Raw genomic sequence first — 18,222 nt, forward strand, 5'->3', positions numbered from 1 at the left:
ATGTAAATATTAGGCAAGCAGGATAATTCAGCAGAATTTCTTTAATAAATACAATAATCTTACAGAGGGGAGGTGTTGTTCTTCTCATTGACAAGGCATTCCCCTATACTCTAAGTCTTACTGACTTTACGTGACTGAGATATCAGCAGTAGGTACCATTTAGAAATTTATAGTATCAATATATATTCAATAATGTCGACAATTAACAAATTATAGTCAACAAAATGCTATTAGATCAAACAGGGAATGTTTACTTTAAGAAAAATCATGATTGTTATGTTAGTGTGAAGAATATTATAGTTGACATCTTTTTAATTGATTTATTATATGCAATATATTGAAGTATTTCTCAATCTAGAATTTTACTTTGTTGCAAAATAAATATAATGAAGATAAAGTATGGGGTTATTTCGCCTTCCAAAAATATTTTGCCTCTGAAGAAATTTTTTTATATATCGAGGTGCCTTTGTTACTACTCACGTGTAATTTTTTTGGGGTTTTACCCCCCCCCCCCCATCGCTGATTAAATCCCTATGATTTCCCCCCTCTGATTCTGCACTTTTTAAAACCTTCCTACTTTTAAGCATTTAATCCTAGCTAAATTAGCGAATTCAACTTAAATATAGGTAGGAAAATATGTTTTAGAATTTAGATATCGTATTGATAAGGTATAATGAAAGCAATATAACCTTTTAAAAATTAAAACCTTTCCAAAATATTTTACCCTTTGGATCAAACTTTTATCAAATGCAAAAGACGACTTTTATAAAATCATATTATAACAAATTTAGGACAATAACACGTTCAAGCTTACAACAACAAAATGCAAGAGGTAAAAAACATTTAAAATATGAAAAACGAAGATACTTTAAATTATTGATTATTTTGCAAAATTGTCAAAACTTGATCTTGTAAAGAAAAGAAAGATGTTTCTGTGTATATTTCACAGTTAAAAAACAATGAGTGATTTAAAAATCCTAATCCAAGCTAAGGAGATACATAAAGTTGTTGGATTTCTGAATGTCTAATAAGATCTCGTAAATAGTTTGACTGATTGCCTTTTATAATTATCTATCTATAATATGGTCGTGGACAATTTTCTGTGATTCGATGCTAAAGATGATTTTTTTATGGCTGAGAACCGGTTTCAATCTTGCGGATATTAATCGGTTTCGAAGCATGACTGGAAAAAGCTTTCCAAAATTGTAGTAAACTGATCCAGCCGTTGACGAGATTTTATAGATTGTTTATAGAAAGATAGGATCCTCAGATACTTGTTTCCAATTTAAATTAGCAAGTTTAAGTTTGTACTAATTATTATAATTATATAATTACACTTTTAACATATTATTAAAATGCATTTGTTATCAGTTAATTTTGTTTACATTTATTTTTATTTTATTTTTAGTGTTTTATCTTCTTTTTTTAGCCTTCATGATTATAATCACGTATTTCGATAGTGGGACACCATTGACGACCAACCCCCTCTCTTCTTGTGTACTTTAATTGATGTAAATACTGAAGTGTAGGGTAGATTCGCTTCGAAATAATGCTTTAAAATAAAATATCTACATAGCAGTGTAAAATAAATTAATTGAAACATTGCATTGGTATGTATGTATTTTTAAGTTAAGGAATTTTAAAACTTTTTAAAATGATGCAACATTTATTCCGTCTACGAAAGAAAACATGAACTAAAATTAACATAAGGAGCGAGGCAGCAATAAACAATATCATAAAAGTAAAATTTAAAACGGATTTTGAAGGACATTCTACTCGTACGGAATCAGAATGTAGCAGGCATCAGGAACTTGGGCGGCTTCGCCATCTTGTCCAAGGCAGGGCCAAACTTTCTACTCGTATGAATTTATCATAAAGTTATTTTACACAATTTAAAAAGATATGTCTAAAACACATGTTTAAAAAGAAAATCAAAATAATTTAATCAGATCTAAAAATGTTACCGTTAAAAATAAATTTGCAAAATCATTATTTTTCTTTAAGTGAACTTTTTCAAACAATACAAAATTTGTTTTAACTAATTTTGTCAGAAAACATTGTTTTTTTTTATTTTAACTTTTTTCAGTACAAGTTTTTTTTGTCACTGTTTTCTTTGCTTGAAGGGGTGATATCAAAACCTTTAGAAAATTATTTTGAAAAGTTGAAACTATTAATGTAGATATATTTCCTGAAAAGAACAACCCAATTGGTCCAACGCAATGGATAGCAACATCTATCAAGACAGACAGATAGACGCACTAACAGACTTCTTTGTATTATAGATTATAACTTCTCTGATATATTTGAGAAATATCCTTATTCCCTTATTCCTTTTCCCAAATTTGAAAATTACGTAAAACTGCCACAAAGAAGCTCTTTATACTGCCTATAAAAAATGAAGTCATATAAGAAAAGTCCGTTTTTCTAATATTACGTAATTCAAGATTTTTCGGTTAAAAGTTTTTAAAAAGTGCCTATAAAAAAGGGGTTAAATCTAATGATTTTTGGTCGAAAAATCCCAAATTGCGTCATATTAGAATAATGGACTATTCTATTATGATGTAATTTTATGTAGGCACTATAAAGAGCCTCACTATAAGTGTTTGGACAATTTTCTTCCTTGTTTGCTTTCTTAAATGCATTTCTAGGAACAATCAAAACTCAAAGGTCAAGGCAAAAACTTAAACTTTTTTAACAGTCTACAAAAATTGAGTGTTTTTACAAAATAACATTGAATGGAAGGCATTGCTAAAAAATATTATGATACTAAGCCAAGAAACCGATGGATTAAACGTAACTTACTGCCAATTAACAATCTTTAAATTAGACTTTTGAATCTTTGTGTTCCCAGATAAGACAAAACTCTATTAATTCCAGTTTTGAAAAAGGAATCTTTTCAACATACATCTTTTAACGTGTCACGTATGCCACAGTGTAGACCAGACTCGAACCTGACAACTCCCATCAGCTAGCCAACATAGTATAATTAACCATTTGACCTAAAATATTTTAGTTTTTCATTCCCATTGCGATATGTTTCTTATTGTCTATAGCTTCAAGTTAAGACTATTTCGAATATTTTATTTCTAGTTTTCACTGAGTTTAAAATAAGTAGCCAGCGAATTTTTTTTGTAGAAACACCTAAATAATGTTCAAGTAGGCACTATTCAACGGCATGCATATTATTCAGTAAATGAATAATATCAAATAATTTATTTTGGAAGGTATCATTAAAATCAATTTTTAATCAAGTAATAGGATGCTTGTTTGTGTGTTGGTTTTATATTCTGCTTTTCTTTTAAGTGTAGCTTCTTAAAAATGAAAATCGTGCCTATAAGAACTTTTTCTGTAAATTGAAAGTGAAGTGTGGAAATACCTACCTACCGCATTGATGTTACAATTGATGCCTCTAGTGGCATAGCCACTAGTTTTACTAAGAGATTAGAGTAATTCAGTAGGCTTGCCTTATTTTATGTAAATATTCTTGACAAACAAAGTCTTTCTTTTAAACTCATTAGGCTAATACAATGTACTTCAATAATATATGTATAATACAATTAAAATGCTTATCCCTAGTTAGAAATTAACTTTATTTATCTTAAGCATGTCTCTAAGCCACATATGCATATATAAAGAAAACTATTGTGTAGAATTATGTCTGTCTGTCTTAATATTTGAATATATCAGCATCTAAGAGACCAATAGGGTTCTGCTTGTAAGCTAATTTGCTTGGTATAAACCTCTCCCTTCCTAACCCCCTTCCACTCTTTCAAAAAACAAAAAAAATTAAAGATGTCCAAAAAATTCCTTCATGCTTGAGGTGTATCCATTCTTTTTAAAAAATAGAATATAATTTCAGTTTTATTACAACTTGCGACTTGATTTTGAAAAAATCTAATTTTTGAAGTAATATTTGATTAAAAACTTTTACAGTACCTAATGATAAAAGCTGTATAAAACTCTCAAATAGTTCAAGGCAGACTCCAGACATACTTATAATTCAAGTTTGCTTTACTTGGCTTTCTAGCAATTCCTATATAATAACGGTCTTCTCAAAATGTAACTGAATCTGTTTAGTTAGCAATCTAAAATCACGTTTTTAACCTACATATGTGTGTGTAACGAAGAAAATTGCTAACCACTAAACTGTTATGGTTCTTCTTTATAGTTTTATAACTTTTTAGGTAAAGGGTTACTTTACTACAAACCCCTACAAAAAACTTTCTCATTATAAAACTAAAATTTTATGTTGGGGGTCGACTTCCCCCCATTTTTAAGTGCCCCTTGTAGAGGCCTCAAAGGGCGTAGCTGCTAGTTCTTTAGTTTTCATTAAAATTTTTGTAGACTTTTATACTTAAACGTACAACAGGATATTTAGCTACATTTAAGATATTTATTTTTTTGCTTTTTTTAGTGCACACTCCCATCATACTTTACAAATACAGGCTACACAGTTATATAAGTAAAATTTCACATTTATATAACACTAAATTTACTTTGTGAAAGGGGACTAGTAATAAAAAAAATACTGTTGTTTAAAATTATGAAGATAGGATAGTTGAACACTTAAAATTTTAATAACGATATTGTAAATAAATCACAAAATATGACACAGTGCTCATAGTCGAAAAGATCTGTGAAATATTGTTAATTAATCTTTAAAATTGAAAATAGGAGACAGCCCATAGATTTTCCTCTTTAAATGAATATTGTGCAGGAAAGAAAAAAAAAGTCAGTCATTCCCCCAAAAAAGTCTTTGAGTTTAAATTAATAAAAATTGTCATTTATTCTGAGGATGTTTATTTTACCACAACATTATTTTCGATTAATTGTCCGTTTCCATAAAAGAATTACTACGTGAAATTTTAATTTTACTTTTCATGGCACTTGTTAAAATTTTGTTACTAACTGCGCAAAATTATTATTCAAATTGTAAATGTTTGTCCCATTACATAGAGATCTATTTCATTTCTCCGTTTGGATCAGGCCAAACACTGAACCAATTAAGTTCTCTACTTGTAGTAAACAGTTTTGAAAGATTAAATCGTAGGTTACAGATGGACACACTAAGGTTTTGCTACAATTATAGAGTAGTTACACTTATCAGTATTTCCAAATTTATGTAATTAAAAATCTGCTAATTAATAAGCTAGGTTAGTATTGGCAAAAAATGCGCAATATTTCTCAAAATATGTCTCGTGACGCAGTAAGGCACTGACGTAAAGCCCCTTGGTATAGAAAAACTTGACTGAACAATTAATAGCAACAAATTAAATTAAATTACATAATTTCATTAGGTTTTAACAAATGGTGTTCCTTCACTTACACGTGTTAGCATTCATAATTGCAGAGTGTTTTATTTCACTTTAAAAAGCATATTAGCAAATATTGATTACAGTTTGTGCTGTTGTAATAATTTGAATTCCAAAATTAATAAAATTAGCGACAATGATGACACATTAAAGAAATAAAAGTCACCTCCCCTCATGTTTATTTTACTCTTTGTAAAAGTAGAAATGCCTTGCATTAGACAAATCATAATAGAGTTTTTTTAGATTTCTAATAAATTTCAAAATGATGATTCTATAACACAGAATATAAACATACCAATTTTATGTAAATTAATAACACACCTTTACATATTGCTGACCAAACATCCGAGTATAGAAAAGCTACACTTTTAGAAATGCATGTATAATCTAAAACAACTCAATTTGCCAAATCCTTCCTCTGCTTAAAAATGCTTAACAATTCTGGTTATAAATGCACATACCTTTAAAGGTGTGCCAACACTTCCGACAAATGTATCATTAAATTAAGAATCACAAATAATCCCGAAAGCATATTCTAATATGTAATCATAGCTGCACTTGTAATATTTAATATCTCCCTCCATTGCTCTTTGGAGGTGGAGGTTAACTTCCCCATAATATTTATTAACTTCTGGACCTGTTAGAATCTTCACTGGAAATAAAAAGTATATCGTCCACCAGTAAGCGAGATCATAAGTTACAGACAGAAACAAAGACACACAGACAGAAATCATGTTACTTTTATATAAGGATTTTGTTGTTCTCGCAAATATGAAAGCTTTATCGAAAATGTCAACTTGCAGCAGTGATGGAACACCAATAAAGATGACCTCCCCTATATGTTAGTATGGCTTTAAATCACTTAGATATAGGAATGGGTAAAATAAAACTATAAAGTGGCAAATATTTTATATTCAAATAAGCTTAGTGAACATCTTTTATTTTTTTTGGAGAAAATGCGATTTATGCTTTTTCTTTGGCTAAACTGATACTTGTTTTGTTGTTTTGAAAATACTTAATGTTTATCATCTTAAGACGTACTTTTCTAAGACTTTCTAAATCCATAGCAACCATGGGACAACAAAGACAATTCTATCCAAAATAAACAATATTTTTGAATTTTTGTAAATAATTTATTCTAGCGAAGTGATAAACGAACGTACATGTGTAAATTTTAGAGTATCTGTATTTCTTAACATAAAACCTAAACAGGCCTCTATTTGTATAACATCTATTATCCAGACTTTTAAACTCAGACACACACACACACAGGGAGGGAGAGGTCATTTGAAATTATATTTATTACTTTTCCCTTTCACAATAAACAGATATTAAAAGCTAAATATTGTGTAGAAAATTTGGGAGAAGATTTATTGATCGGCCAACCCCTTTATTCCTGAAGACACATAGTATGAAAACACCTCTTCTTTTTAAGTTCCCCCTTACCTCCCCTATAGCCCCCTGCAAAGCCTTTCTCTTTTATTTTGTAAATTGTATGAGTGTGAGTTTAGTATTGTCATTATTCAGTAAAACTTTTTTTTGAGTTCAACAGTTTTATATTTTATGTAGTGATTGCATTGTTAAAAGCGGGACTTTTCTACATTTTAGGATCGAGTTTCCGAATGTCTATATGTGTGAAACAGATAGCTCTGATTGCTAATTTAGGCATGTCAAAACCGTTATTTTAATACCTATCAAAATACTGCTTATTATAATAAAGTGTAAGTTTGAATGCGTACATATTATATTAATAATTACCAAGAAATCTAATTCAAACATGTTTATTTTTTAGAAAGATACAACAGATAAAACTCGATTATTCAGAATTTTTTTTATCAATAGTGCTACCGATATACTGTTAATGTTTTCTGTTTTCTAGTTTAATACGTATGTATGCTTTCATTCTTGTTAACACGTATGCTTTCAACAATTTATTTTACTTTTGTCCTTTGATATGTTTACATTTAAACTGTATTAGATTGTTTAGTACATAAGATAATTTGTCTATTTAAAACATATTTTTTGTTGTTAAGTGATAATTTTGATATTAATTATGATCAAGTAGAAAGCAAGTTAGTATTATTCTATTACAAGTCTAAAATTTTGCAGATACATTTAATGACGGACATATTCTAACTACAGAGAAGCTGCGCTATAAAAAATACCATGAGTAAGAGCGAGAGTTGAGAGCTTTTTTGGGAAGGAAAGGAACCAGTGTATTTGTGTATGTTTGTGTGTGTGTGTGAGTAAAGGCAAACATTAGAGTTGTAAATTAATATATCATTGGATATTTTTATCAAATTTTTAGATACCTTAATATTTAGTTCAATGTTGAGATGTTGTTGAGATGTATGTATACCTTGACTCTAGATAGGTATTATTACTTATGGGGGGAAATATCTTTTATTTGTCCGACTGTCAGTAATATACACATCATTTTATGAACAATTAGATTTTGACTCATCGATGTTGTATTAGGTGAGCATATAGCTTTTTAGATTTAAAAAAAAAATAATAAATCTTGCTGAATTTTTAGAGAAAGCATTATATTAACCAACAATAAAGGATATTTTGAGTGTTTTTTTGTGTCTCTAATCTTGTATATCTATTATATTTGTATGTTTGTGTGTGTATGTGTGTGTGTGTGTGTGTGTGTAATTGCAAGTAATACCGGCAACTTTGCAAAATTTTTGCAAGCATTACGGCGCCTCTTTTAAGAATGGTAGGGGAAGGGAAAGGCAGGATCGAGAGAGGATAGAAAGGGTAGCGAGAGAAAGATAGAGACAGAAAGTGCATGGACATAGACATGAAAAGGGTTGGGCCCAAGATAGGTGTATGGCAAGTGAGAGATGGGGGGAGTTAAAAAATACTCAGGCTGTCTGTATGTTACTTGTTTGGAATGTATTATGTAGGAGTTAGAGTTCGTACTTCAATATCTAATATTGTGGTTCTATATAACTGTCTTTACTAGTGAAATATATTTATACAAAAAACGCTTACTACTTTATATAATAGGATATGTGAATTTTAGATAGGATACATAGATAGTAACTGTGTATTGTTCGGTTAGAGAGCTACTATATAACCATAACTATGAAGAAAATGTAAATTTCTTAACTGCCAAATAGCAGAGCATCTCTATAGTTGTAGTAAAAGTGTAAGTATGTCCTTAAACATTATCCTGTATTTAAGCAGTGTACAACAAATTTACTTACTTTGTTTCGATTCTTATACATTTATATTCTGATTATTCAGTTCTGACACTCTACAAGTGTTAGTTAACGTTTGTATTACCGTTTCAGAGCTTTGCTTTTATGTATTTTGTCATCCTTGTATTTTAGTATTTATCTAAATAATTCCTTACTCATTGAATCTAAATGTTAATTGAATTTCAAACTAATACAATAGCTTTATTTCAAGAATTAGTGAATTATACTTATAAACCTACAAAAATAGGATGAAAATTGGTTTGTATTTTCTCAAAGATATTGATTATCCCATGCCAGATTTATCCCCCCCCCCCCCTAAAGAAAAAGGGCCAATATAAAAACCTTCCCTAAAAATGATTTTTTATATATTATATTTCTTGAACTTAATTTTTATGCGTTCATGGTGCACCCCCCCCCCCTCCATACATGAGATAACTATGAAGTTTGAATTATTTTTCTTATTCTAGTATAAGTTGCAATGTCTGTCTTTGAGATGCTTTAGCTGCAATATGTCTAGGTTCTAAATATTTGCTTACTATTTACAAAATCGTCCTTGTTTGAGTATTTTTTTAATGTTTAAAAAAAACTATTGCGTAGGAGCAACTGCATCATATAATTTTATAATTACAACTACTCTTTAGTTTGATTTGGTTGCAAGTTAGTTCATGTCTTTATTATAAGGGCAGTGTCTAATTTTGATTTGGTAACTTAATTATAAGTTTAGTCAATAATATAATATAATTGAAATTTGGATTTTATCCATTTATTTCAAGATACTAACTATATCTTTTATTAAGTTTTAATCTTATATTTCAGAAGAAAAAAGCACAAAATGGGGAATATCTTGTCAATGTTCTTTCCTGGCAGCAAGCCCGAGCTGCCAGCTCCCGTAGCTGAGGAGCCTGCCCAGCCAGCTAGTGCTGTCTCAGAGCCTGCCAAAGAGGCTGTAGCAGCGCCGGAACCGGTTTCTGAGCCACCAGCAGCGGTAGAAGAGCCTGCAGCACCTGAGCCAGTAGCAGCTGTCCTGGAGCCAGTGGCAGCTGTCCCAGAGCCAGTTGTAGCAGCTCCGGAGCCAGTAGCAGCTGTTCTAGAGCCAGTGGCAGCTGTCCCAGAACTGGTTCCTGAGCCAGTGGCTGTTGCTGAGCCCACAGTTGAAAGTATTGATGTTGAAAGTGAATCACAAGCTGTAAGTGATGATGTTGCTGATGAAAAAGTTGAAGAAGAAGAAGTAGAACTACCTGAGCCAGCCACTACCACTGCACAACCAGTAAGCATATTTTTCACAGGCATTGATACTCTACAAAAAAAAACTAGTATTTTGTGGTCTTGCTCTAACTATCATTTACTACTGTCAATGCATACTTTCTATATTTTGTTTGACGAGCTTTGAATTTTGAAATTCAAAAAAACCATCATAAAAAATATAAACAAGGAAGCTTTTTATGGGTCAAACAAAGTTTTCTTTTATTGTCTATTTTGGTGAGGTGTACCTTTATTACCCCAAAAAAATTTTGCACCCTAGGGTAAAATTTTTCAATCCCCATAAAAAAAAGATTTAATTTCTTTTTAAAACTAAAATCTAGGTAGTTGGTAAACATTATTCCTTTCTCACCCCCCCCCCGGCCCCCCCCCTATAAAAGATTCCCTCAGAGATAAAGTTGCTATATATCTTAAAACTAACATACATATGTATGAATGAAAAATGCCCTGCGAGTTTAAAGTTGAAGGTTTTTTTTTATCTAATTTATTTGATTTTTCTTAGTAAATTGTTACACTTGGTTGATTTTTACTATTTTAAGCAAAGTAATAGTTTTGTCCAGGCGTTTTTGCATAAGTCGTGAAAAACGCATTAAATTTGTTACCTCCCCCCCCCCCCTTAGGTTTTTTATATTAAATTTTCTATATTCAATCGTGAGGTTTTGTAACTGATTTATTGAGGGCATTTTATATCCCACCCTCAAAAATTTAACCCGGGGGGCTAAATACAAATGGGAGGGTGGAGCGTAACTATCCTCCTAATTTTTTAAACTCAAATTTGTGGTTAAAATGTGAAAAAAGTACCGTATTTAAAAAATAAAGAAATAAAACCTTAGTACGAGACGACAATTTTTTTTTTTTTTGGGGGGGGGGGGTGTGCGAGGTTTTCTGGGTGCTGTAATAGGGAGCAAAAAAATACCATATTTGGAAATAATATAGCATAAAACCACCCTGGGAGCTTCCCTAAAATTGAATCTGATGGAATATTTTTTTAGGTTCCCGCAGTGGAGACCGTTGGTAGTATTTCTGGCGAGCCAGCTAAAGCCGCTACTCCTGAACCTGTTAGAGCTGCCACACCTGAGCCTGTCAAAGTCGCCACTCCTGAACCTGTTAGAGCTGCCACACCTGAACCAGTTAAAGCCGCCACTCCTGAACCAGTAAAAGCCGCCACTCCTGAGCCAGTAAGAGCCGCTACTCCTGAACCACCAAAGGCTGTTACTCTTGAGCCCGTTAGATCCGCTACTCCTGAGCTCGTTAGATCCGCTACTCCTGAACCTCCAAGAGCTGCTACTCCTGAACCTGTAAAGGAAGCAACACCTGAACCTTTAAAAGAAGCCACACCAGAAGTTGAAACAATTGGAAGCATCTCTGAGGATCCTGTGAAAGAAGATTCCCCTGTGCCTGAACCCATCAAAGCCGCAACCCCTGAGCCTGAAAGAGCTGATTCTCCCATTGAAGTCAAAGCCGCAACCCCTGAACCCGAAAGAGCCGATTCTCCTATTGAAGTAAGAGCAAGCACTCCTGAACCAGTTAAGGATGCAACACTAGAGCCATCTAAGGAAGATTCCCCAGCACCAGTAAGAGCAGAAACCCCTGAACCAGTAAAAGTGGCCTCACCTGAAATAGAAACTATTGGAGGCATTTCTGATGGCAGCGAGAAGGAGGATACACCAGAAAAGGAAACCAGTCCTGTTCCCGTGAAAGAAGAATCCCCAGTAAGAGCCGACTCCCCTGAACCAGCAAAAGCAGATTCCCCAGTCCCGGCAAGGTCAGCGTCCCCAGAGCCAATCAGAGCCGAATCACCTGCACCTGTCAAGCTAGAAAACGGCCATAATGATGATGATGACGAAAAAGTTACATCTATTGAAAAATTAAAGGACTTCCTAGAGTCTCCAAAAGTTGAGGAGAAGGAAGAAGAGCCAGAGAAAAAGGTGACCTCTGCAGCAGAGCTGAAGAATTTGTTGAAGTCATCACCGGAGCCAGAGGCACATGACAATGGTCATCACCAAGCTGCTCTCAGCTCAGAAGATGAAGATATTGAAGTTATTGGCGGAATTCAAGAAGATGATTCTGTCAAACAAAATGGAAAAGCTATTGAAGCAGATTAAAATTTTAAACCTAAAATAAAAAACCTTAAAGTATAAACAGTTAAAATTGTTCATTCTGATAAATTGATAATTTTTAGTTTAACCATTTAAGGTTTTTTTATTCTACAATTATGTATTTCAAAAGATTCAAGCAGTGTGTATTTTTGTTAATGTAAATATTTTATTTTAGCAGTTGTGAAAAAATTCTAGTGTTTCATATTACAGTAATTAGTTTTTTATATAAATTCTAGTTTTCTAAAATTCATGGGCATCAAATACATTTTTACTTTTGGAGCTTAAAAAAATTTACAACTATGAATTGTACAAAAAAATTTATCTACTGCCTATTTTTAAAAACTCTATTTTGCAATAAGATATAAATATGGATGTAGTATTCTAATTATTATTATAGAATTAATTACTTAAAATGCAATGGAATTAATAACAAATGAACAAATAGACATGATTTAATATTTTTCCTGTGAAATATAAAAATGTATCATTTTATAAAAAGAAAAGCTTATTTGTCTACCTACCTTTATTATAATAATCTATAAATGCAAACTGTTAAATAATTATCTACTTCATTGTTTACTATATTATTCAAAAACCCCTCTCAATATTTGTGCATTATATTATAATCTATCATGTAGTTATTTTTGTAAAATTAAATTTGTATCTTGTATTTATTGTAGGTATATATACGAAATACAATTTGGGTTTATTTTTTTATTCTTTCTTCGCAAAGCTAGGCTACGATCCAAATGTTTGTTCTTGTTTGTCACTACAAATCTTCAGAATATAGTTTTTATTTTTTATTAGAATCACGAAACCTTACAACAAATAATCACCCCCCAATACGTAATTGATAAATTGAAGTTATGTTTCAACTACTAACAAAAAACAGTGACAATGTAAACCTTAGGGTAAAAAACGTAGCCAAGCGCGTAGCCGATTTCCATTAAGATTAAGTTTTTCCATGTTTTAAATGTTTTGAAAACATTGGAAAAAAATCTTCCAACTGAAAAACATTGAGAAAAAATCCTCCAATGAAAACATCCAAATATTGTTGCTGCTAATCTTTTTAGTGCTTCGTGTAAACTGAAAATTTTTGAGAATTCAAGTTCACAGGCATTTAAATTATTTTATTGCAGAGGGATTGTCCGACACAGAACGAAAATCATAGCTTGGCAGCCGCAGAATCAGACACATACAGTAGCAATGCTTATTTAAGGCAACCATAATGTAAATACTATATCATTAACCACTTGTAGCTAACCTCAGCGATGCTTTTGATGCAATTCGAAGCCGCAACTATAAATGGCTTTTTCCTTAAAAGGACATTTCGATCACTGAAGTACCCCCCTCCTATTTCTGTTAATGAGGAGGGGATTTTCCCCATGCGATGATTGCCCTAACCCTGCGAGGCTACCTCAATATGACCCAACCTAACCCTGCGAGGCTACCTCAATATAACCCAACCTAACCCTGCGAGGCTACCTCAATATAACCCAACCTAACGTAAATCAAATTAACAAAATAATGAAAAAATACCACCCCTTCTTTTTAAAAACGAAGCTTTTCTATAATTAGTCCGTCCGTACGTCCTTCCGTCCGAGACAGATAGCTTTTTTTTTGTTAATTTAGGCATGTTAGAATTGTCCTATCGATTTCAAACTTTGCATGGTGATTCTTGTAGTAGTTAGGTACGATTTAGAAAGCGCAGCAACTCTATAATATTTACCAGAATATCCATACGTCCATTTTTAACATGCTGATTTTTTACTTTTTTAACAACAAAATTTTATGTGATATGATTATCCGATTGTTCTGATTTTTGGTATACTGATTTCTGGGACAACAAAGTACAATATTACAAGCAAAGCAACTCTATAATCAAGTCCTAAAATGTAAGTATGTCCATAAACATTATCCTGTATCAAGCAGTTTTTCAACAAATTTACTCCCAATATGCTTTGTCTCTTATTTATTTATTTCCTGATTATTCAGTTCTGACACTATACAAGTGTTAATATCCTTTTGTTTAAACATTTCAGAGCTTCGCTTTTATGGATGTTGTCATCCTTGTTAAACTTTGTATCCAAATAATGGAGAGTGGGGGTTTCGTTGCACAGCAAGGTACTTTGAGAAAAAACGATAAGAAAATCATGTTAGTTGTTTTAGAAAAGAATCTTTCTATCATATTTATACTTATCATCAAAACGAATAACTTCAAAAATGAAGAAAATCACTAAACCTTTATTGAAAATATCAATATAATTCAATTAATACTTAAAAGTAGCAAAGTTTCTTTATAATTTAAAAATCTGTCCGTGATTTTTTGTGATTATTCCCCTATATCTTTATGTTATAAGCATACAACTTACATGGTCTGTTAAACCCACGACCGTGGCTCAAAATGTAGCGCATCCTCTTGTCGTCTCGGGGAGTTGATACATTCGAATCTCGGCCTAACACCGCGTCATAACAGAAGACATTTAAATTAGTTTCTACTGCTGGTTTGTCAGGTGCGTGACATTATTAATTAGAATAGGGGGAATGCCATAGCCCAAAACAGGCTTCCTGGCAAAGGTCGTACAATTAAAAAGTAAAAAAGTTAGTTGCTAAATGGGTGTTTGGACAGAAAAGTAGAGATTTCGCTCCTCTTATTATCCTTGGTTGTTGGACCTGACTTTAGTGTGTCATAGACAACAGCTTCTCATTTATGGGGTAATTATTAGAATATTTATAAATTAATACAGTTTATCACTAAAATGGAAATTTTATTCTTCTAATATGTAAATTGTTTTTTTTTATTGTACACTTTTATTACAATAGTTAATTTTATTTTATTTAATTTTTAAAAATTAATGTGGGCCCTATATAAACAACCTATTTAGTAGATACCTTTGATTTTTTAGGTTTATCAAAATTTGAATTGAATCATTTTGATCAACTATAAAATAATATTTTTTCTCGTATTCATTCGAATCCGGTGGATAGGAACCGGTTCTCATCCATACGAAAAAACTATGTCTAGCATCGTATTATATCCAGCTTTCTAAGAATATTAAAATGTACAATCATAAGATTAAAACCAGTTTTTTAGCCCGTGCCTTCGGCACCTCGGGGTTAAAAAACTGGTTTTCATCTTATAATTGTACATTCTATATCCGCGAAAAGCGGTTTATAATACGATGAAAGAAATAACTATTAGTTCACACTCTTTGTCTCTAAGTTTTTACTATGACTGTTTTTTTTTAGTTAAGATATTTCTTCAAACCTTAATATTTGTATCACACGCCTAACAATGCAGTATAAGGACAACGACAAAAACTTTAAAATTAGTTCGTACTCTATTCTTATATGAAAAAAAAACAAGACACTCAAAATTGAAATAGTATTCTCCCTTAAGAACCAGGAATAATGCATAAAGGTTTAACAACATATGTATATTGGTAGTATAGAATGGCTCCACCCTTCCAATCAACCCTAGAACCCTAACCCACTTAAAATAAAGTAGTTTTCTGTTTAAACAAGGATGACAACATCCATAAAAGCGAAGCTCTGAAACGATATGACAGACGAACATTAACTTTTATTGAGTGTCATAACTGAATATACAAAATATGAAAATATAAGGTTTGACAAAATTATACGTAATTTTTTTTGCAAATCTTCTTAAATACAGAATTCTGTTTAAGGACATACTGACATTTCTAATACTTGATTATAGAGATGCTTCGCTCATAATATTGTACCTTATTGTAATAGGAATCAGTAATCAAAAAATCAGGTCAATCTGATGATTTTATCACATAAAAAATTGTTATTAAAAATGTAAAAAAATCAACATGTTTAAAATGGACGTACGGACATTCTGGTAACGATTATAGAGTTGCTACGCTTACTAAATCGTACCTAACTACTACAGGAATCACCACGCAAATTTTTAAATCGATAGGACAATTCTAACATGCTTAAATTAACGAATAAAAGCTAACTATCTCGGACGGACGTACGGACCGACCCTAATTATAGAAAAGCTTCGCTTTTAACAAGGTTATGGGTTAATCTGCAAGTGCTCCTATATACCTTCCTCTTGGAGTTTAGCTGCTATTATATCTACTAGCGGATGCGCTTTAAGCATCCAAGGGGCTCTGTATTCAAAGAGGCTAGAAAAAAAGCTGAAAATAAAGACTTAAATCTAAAACGAAATAGCCTAGAACCATCGCAGGACCTAGGATTGTGTAGCTTATTTAAAATAGAGAACCGAATTAGTTCAATAGTTATTGAGAGCTTAAGCTTTTAACCCAAAACCCGTAATTCATTATATAATACGATAATTTGTAATAATGATTATAAATTATAAAATATAATTATCTCTAACCCAATATTCCTGTATTAAAAGAATAATTTTAGCAGTAAAAGTTACAATTTCGTACAAAATTGTCCAATTCTCTACAGAGGAGTTTCATAAATGTTCTTACAAAATGTAGAAAACAAAAAATAGCCAAAAAAAGCAAGGCTGACAAAAGCGAAGCACCAAAAACGGACAAAGAGCAGATGTTCAGTGTTATTAAAATATATTTTTTTAGACCGTAAAGAATCCTAAATTAAATAATGCTTTTTGAATCATGACCGACGAATCTACGGACCAAGTAAATTATATACAGAATGTTAATTGGTACAGGGTATCCCACCATGAAAATTTTCGTCGTCCATCTTGAATAGCAGCCAAGAAATTTACGTTTTTTCCATTCCAGACGGACGGACGGACTACGCAACTTAAAAGCCTTACAATTTTTATAGCTCAGCTACTGCACAATTAGGATTTTTTCTTTTACTTTTCAATTTTTTAAAAAATTATTGGTGTCGCTTTGGGTTCTAGACCTCTCCACGCACCTTAAAACATACTCTGCGTCTTAATGACGGTGTAAAGCGTCCATTTTCCCTATGGACAACCAACCCTTTGATTGAACGACCTTTGTCTTAACTGTGCATGGTAATGAATTGCGCCTTTTTGGGTCAAAGCATTCCCACTACTCTGACTATTTATGTCTCGCACCTGACATAGCAGCAGTAGGAACCATTTTTGACGTCTTTAGTTTTGAGGTAGTGTCAATCCAAGATTCGAACCTATCACCTTCCTGAGGACAAGCAGATGCTGTCCTTAGGATGCTAACATAGTTACGTCTTTACAAGCCCCAAAATTAAGATTTAAATTTCTATCTATCAAAATAATATTTGATTTATGATTAACATGCATTCATTTAGATACACATCAATTTGTATATTTTTCTCTGCAACTTTTTGTCAGAGTTATGACCTAATAATCTAGCTACTTTAGTATTTACAATAGTTCGTTATTTTATGAGCCTAATTCTACTATTTCTACTATATTTCCACATAGTATAGTTCAGACTTCTGAAAATTAACATAACAATTTTCATTTTAACAAGGGCAAGGGATGTTAGGACTTTCAGACAAATGTTACCCAAATAAATAAGAATGGAGAACCAGACCATTGTAGTAGGTCCCAAGGCAATAACATCCCATCAATTGCAGACAACCAACCCTTTGATTACACAACCTTCTATAAACCCTTCTTTTCCCAGATATTCATCAACTAATTTAAGGGGGGGAGGGGGAGGGGAGATTGATAGTTTTTCGCCAACCGTCCTATCTCCAGAGCCCTGGTGTATTGGTAAAATAAAAGAATAGGTTTTGTAAATCAAGATCTTCCCTAAAATAAAGATGTTTTTGTTTGAAAATCATGGGCTTAAAACAATATCACAAAAAAAACATAGTAGAATTATTAAGGAAAGGTAAGGTTAGGTTTAATTAAGGTTAATATAGTTGGTTTAGGTTAACCCCACAAAAAAGTTAGGCTATTTCATTAGACACCCTACACGGGCTTGTAGCTTAGCTGCAGTTGGTTGAAAATCTAACGGATTATATTAAAACTAGTGGTTGCGTCTCTAGTAACTAGGGGCTATGTTTTCATTAAGGTAAGACAGAGGACATAAATAGCCTGAAACCAGCACAAGACTTAAATATATAAAATAAATAGCTAACAACCATATCAGGACCTATATAAATCTTCTCAAAGAAGCACTCATAAGTTCAGAAGTTATTAAAATCTCAAGCTTCTGAAAAAAAGAACTACTTATATGATATAACTAGCGGCTGAACCCCTAGCATCTAGGGGCCGTATATTCGAAGAGAAGAGCACCAAAATATACTGAAACCATATCCAGGCTTATTTATGAAAATAAAATAGCCCAAAACCATTTTAGTGCCAATAAGAAGCCTCACTGTAAAGGAGAACCATGTCGGTTCAGCGGATAGTGAGAT

The 18,222-nt window shown here is 32.1% G+C and overlaps 2 protein-coding genes across 2 annotated transcripts in view; one reads left to right on the forward strand and one right to left on the reverse strand.

Moving 5' to 3' along the window:
- Hel25E (ATP-dependent RNA helicase 25E) overlaps nt 1-18,222 on the reverse strand; it is a 356,959-nt gene that overhangs the window by 175,201 nt on the left and 163,536 nt on the right. The window lies entirely within an intron of this gene.
- Nucleotides 9,300-12,589, forward strand: LOC145318959 (uncharacterized). Its single transcript, XM_080160731.1, has 2 exons — nt 9,300-9,788; nt 10,774-12,589. Exons 1-2 carry the CDS (start codon nt 9,354-9,356, stop codon nt 11,884-11,886), a joined length of 1,548 nt encoding a protein of 515 aa, XP_080016857.1. The 5' UTR covers nt 9,300-9,353; the 3' UTR covers nt 11,887-12,589.

The sequence above is a fragment of the Acartia tonsa genome, chromosome 5 (assembly GCF_053477335.1).
Source record: "Acartia tonsa isolate MP-2025a chromosome 5, ASM5347733v1, whole genome shotgun sequence".
Lineage (NCBI taxonomy): Eukaryota > Metazoa > Arthropoda > Copepoda > Calanoida > Acartiidae > Acartia > Acartia tonsa.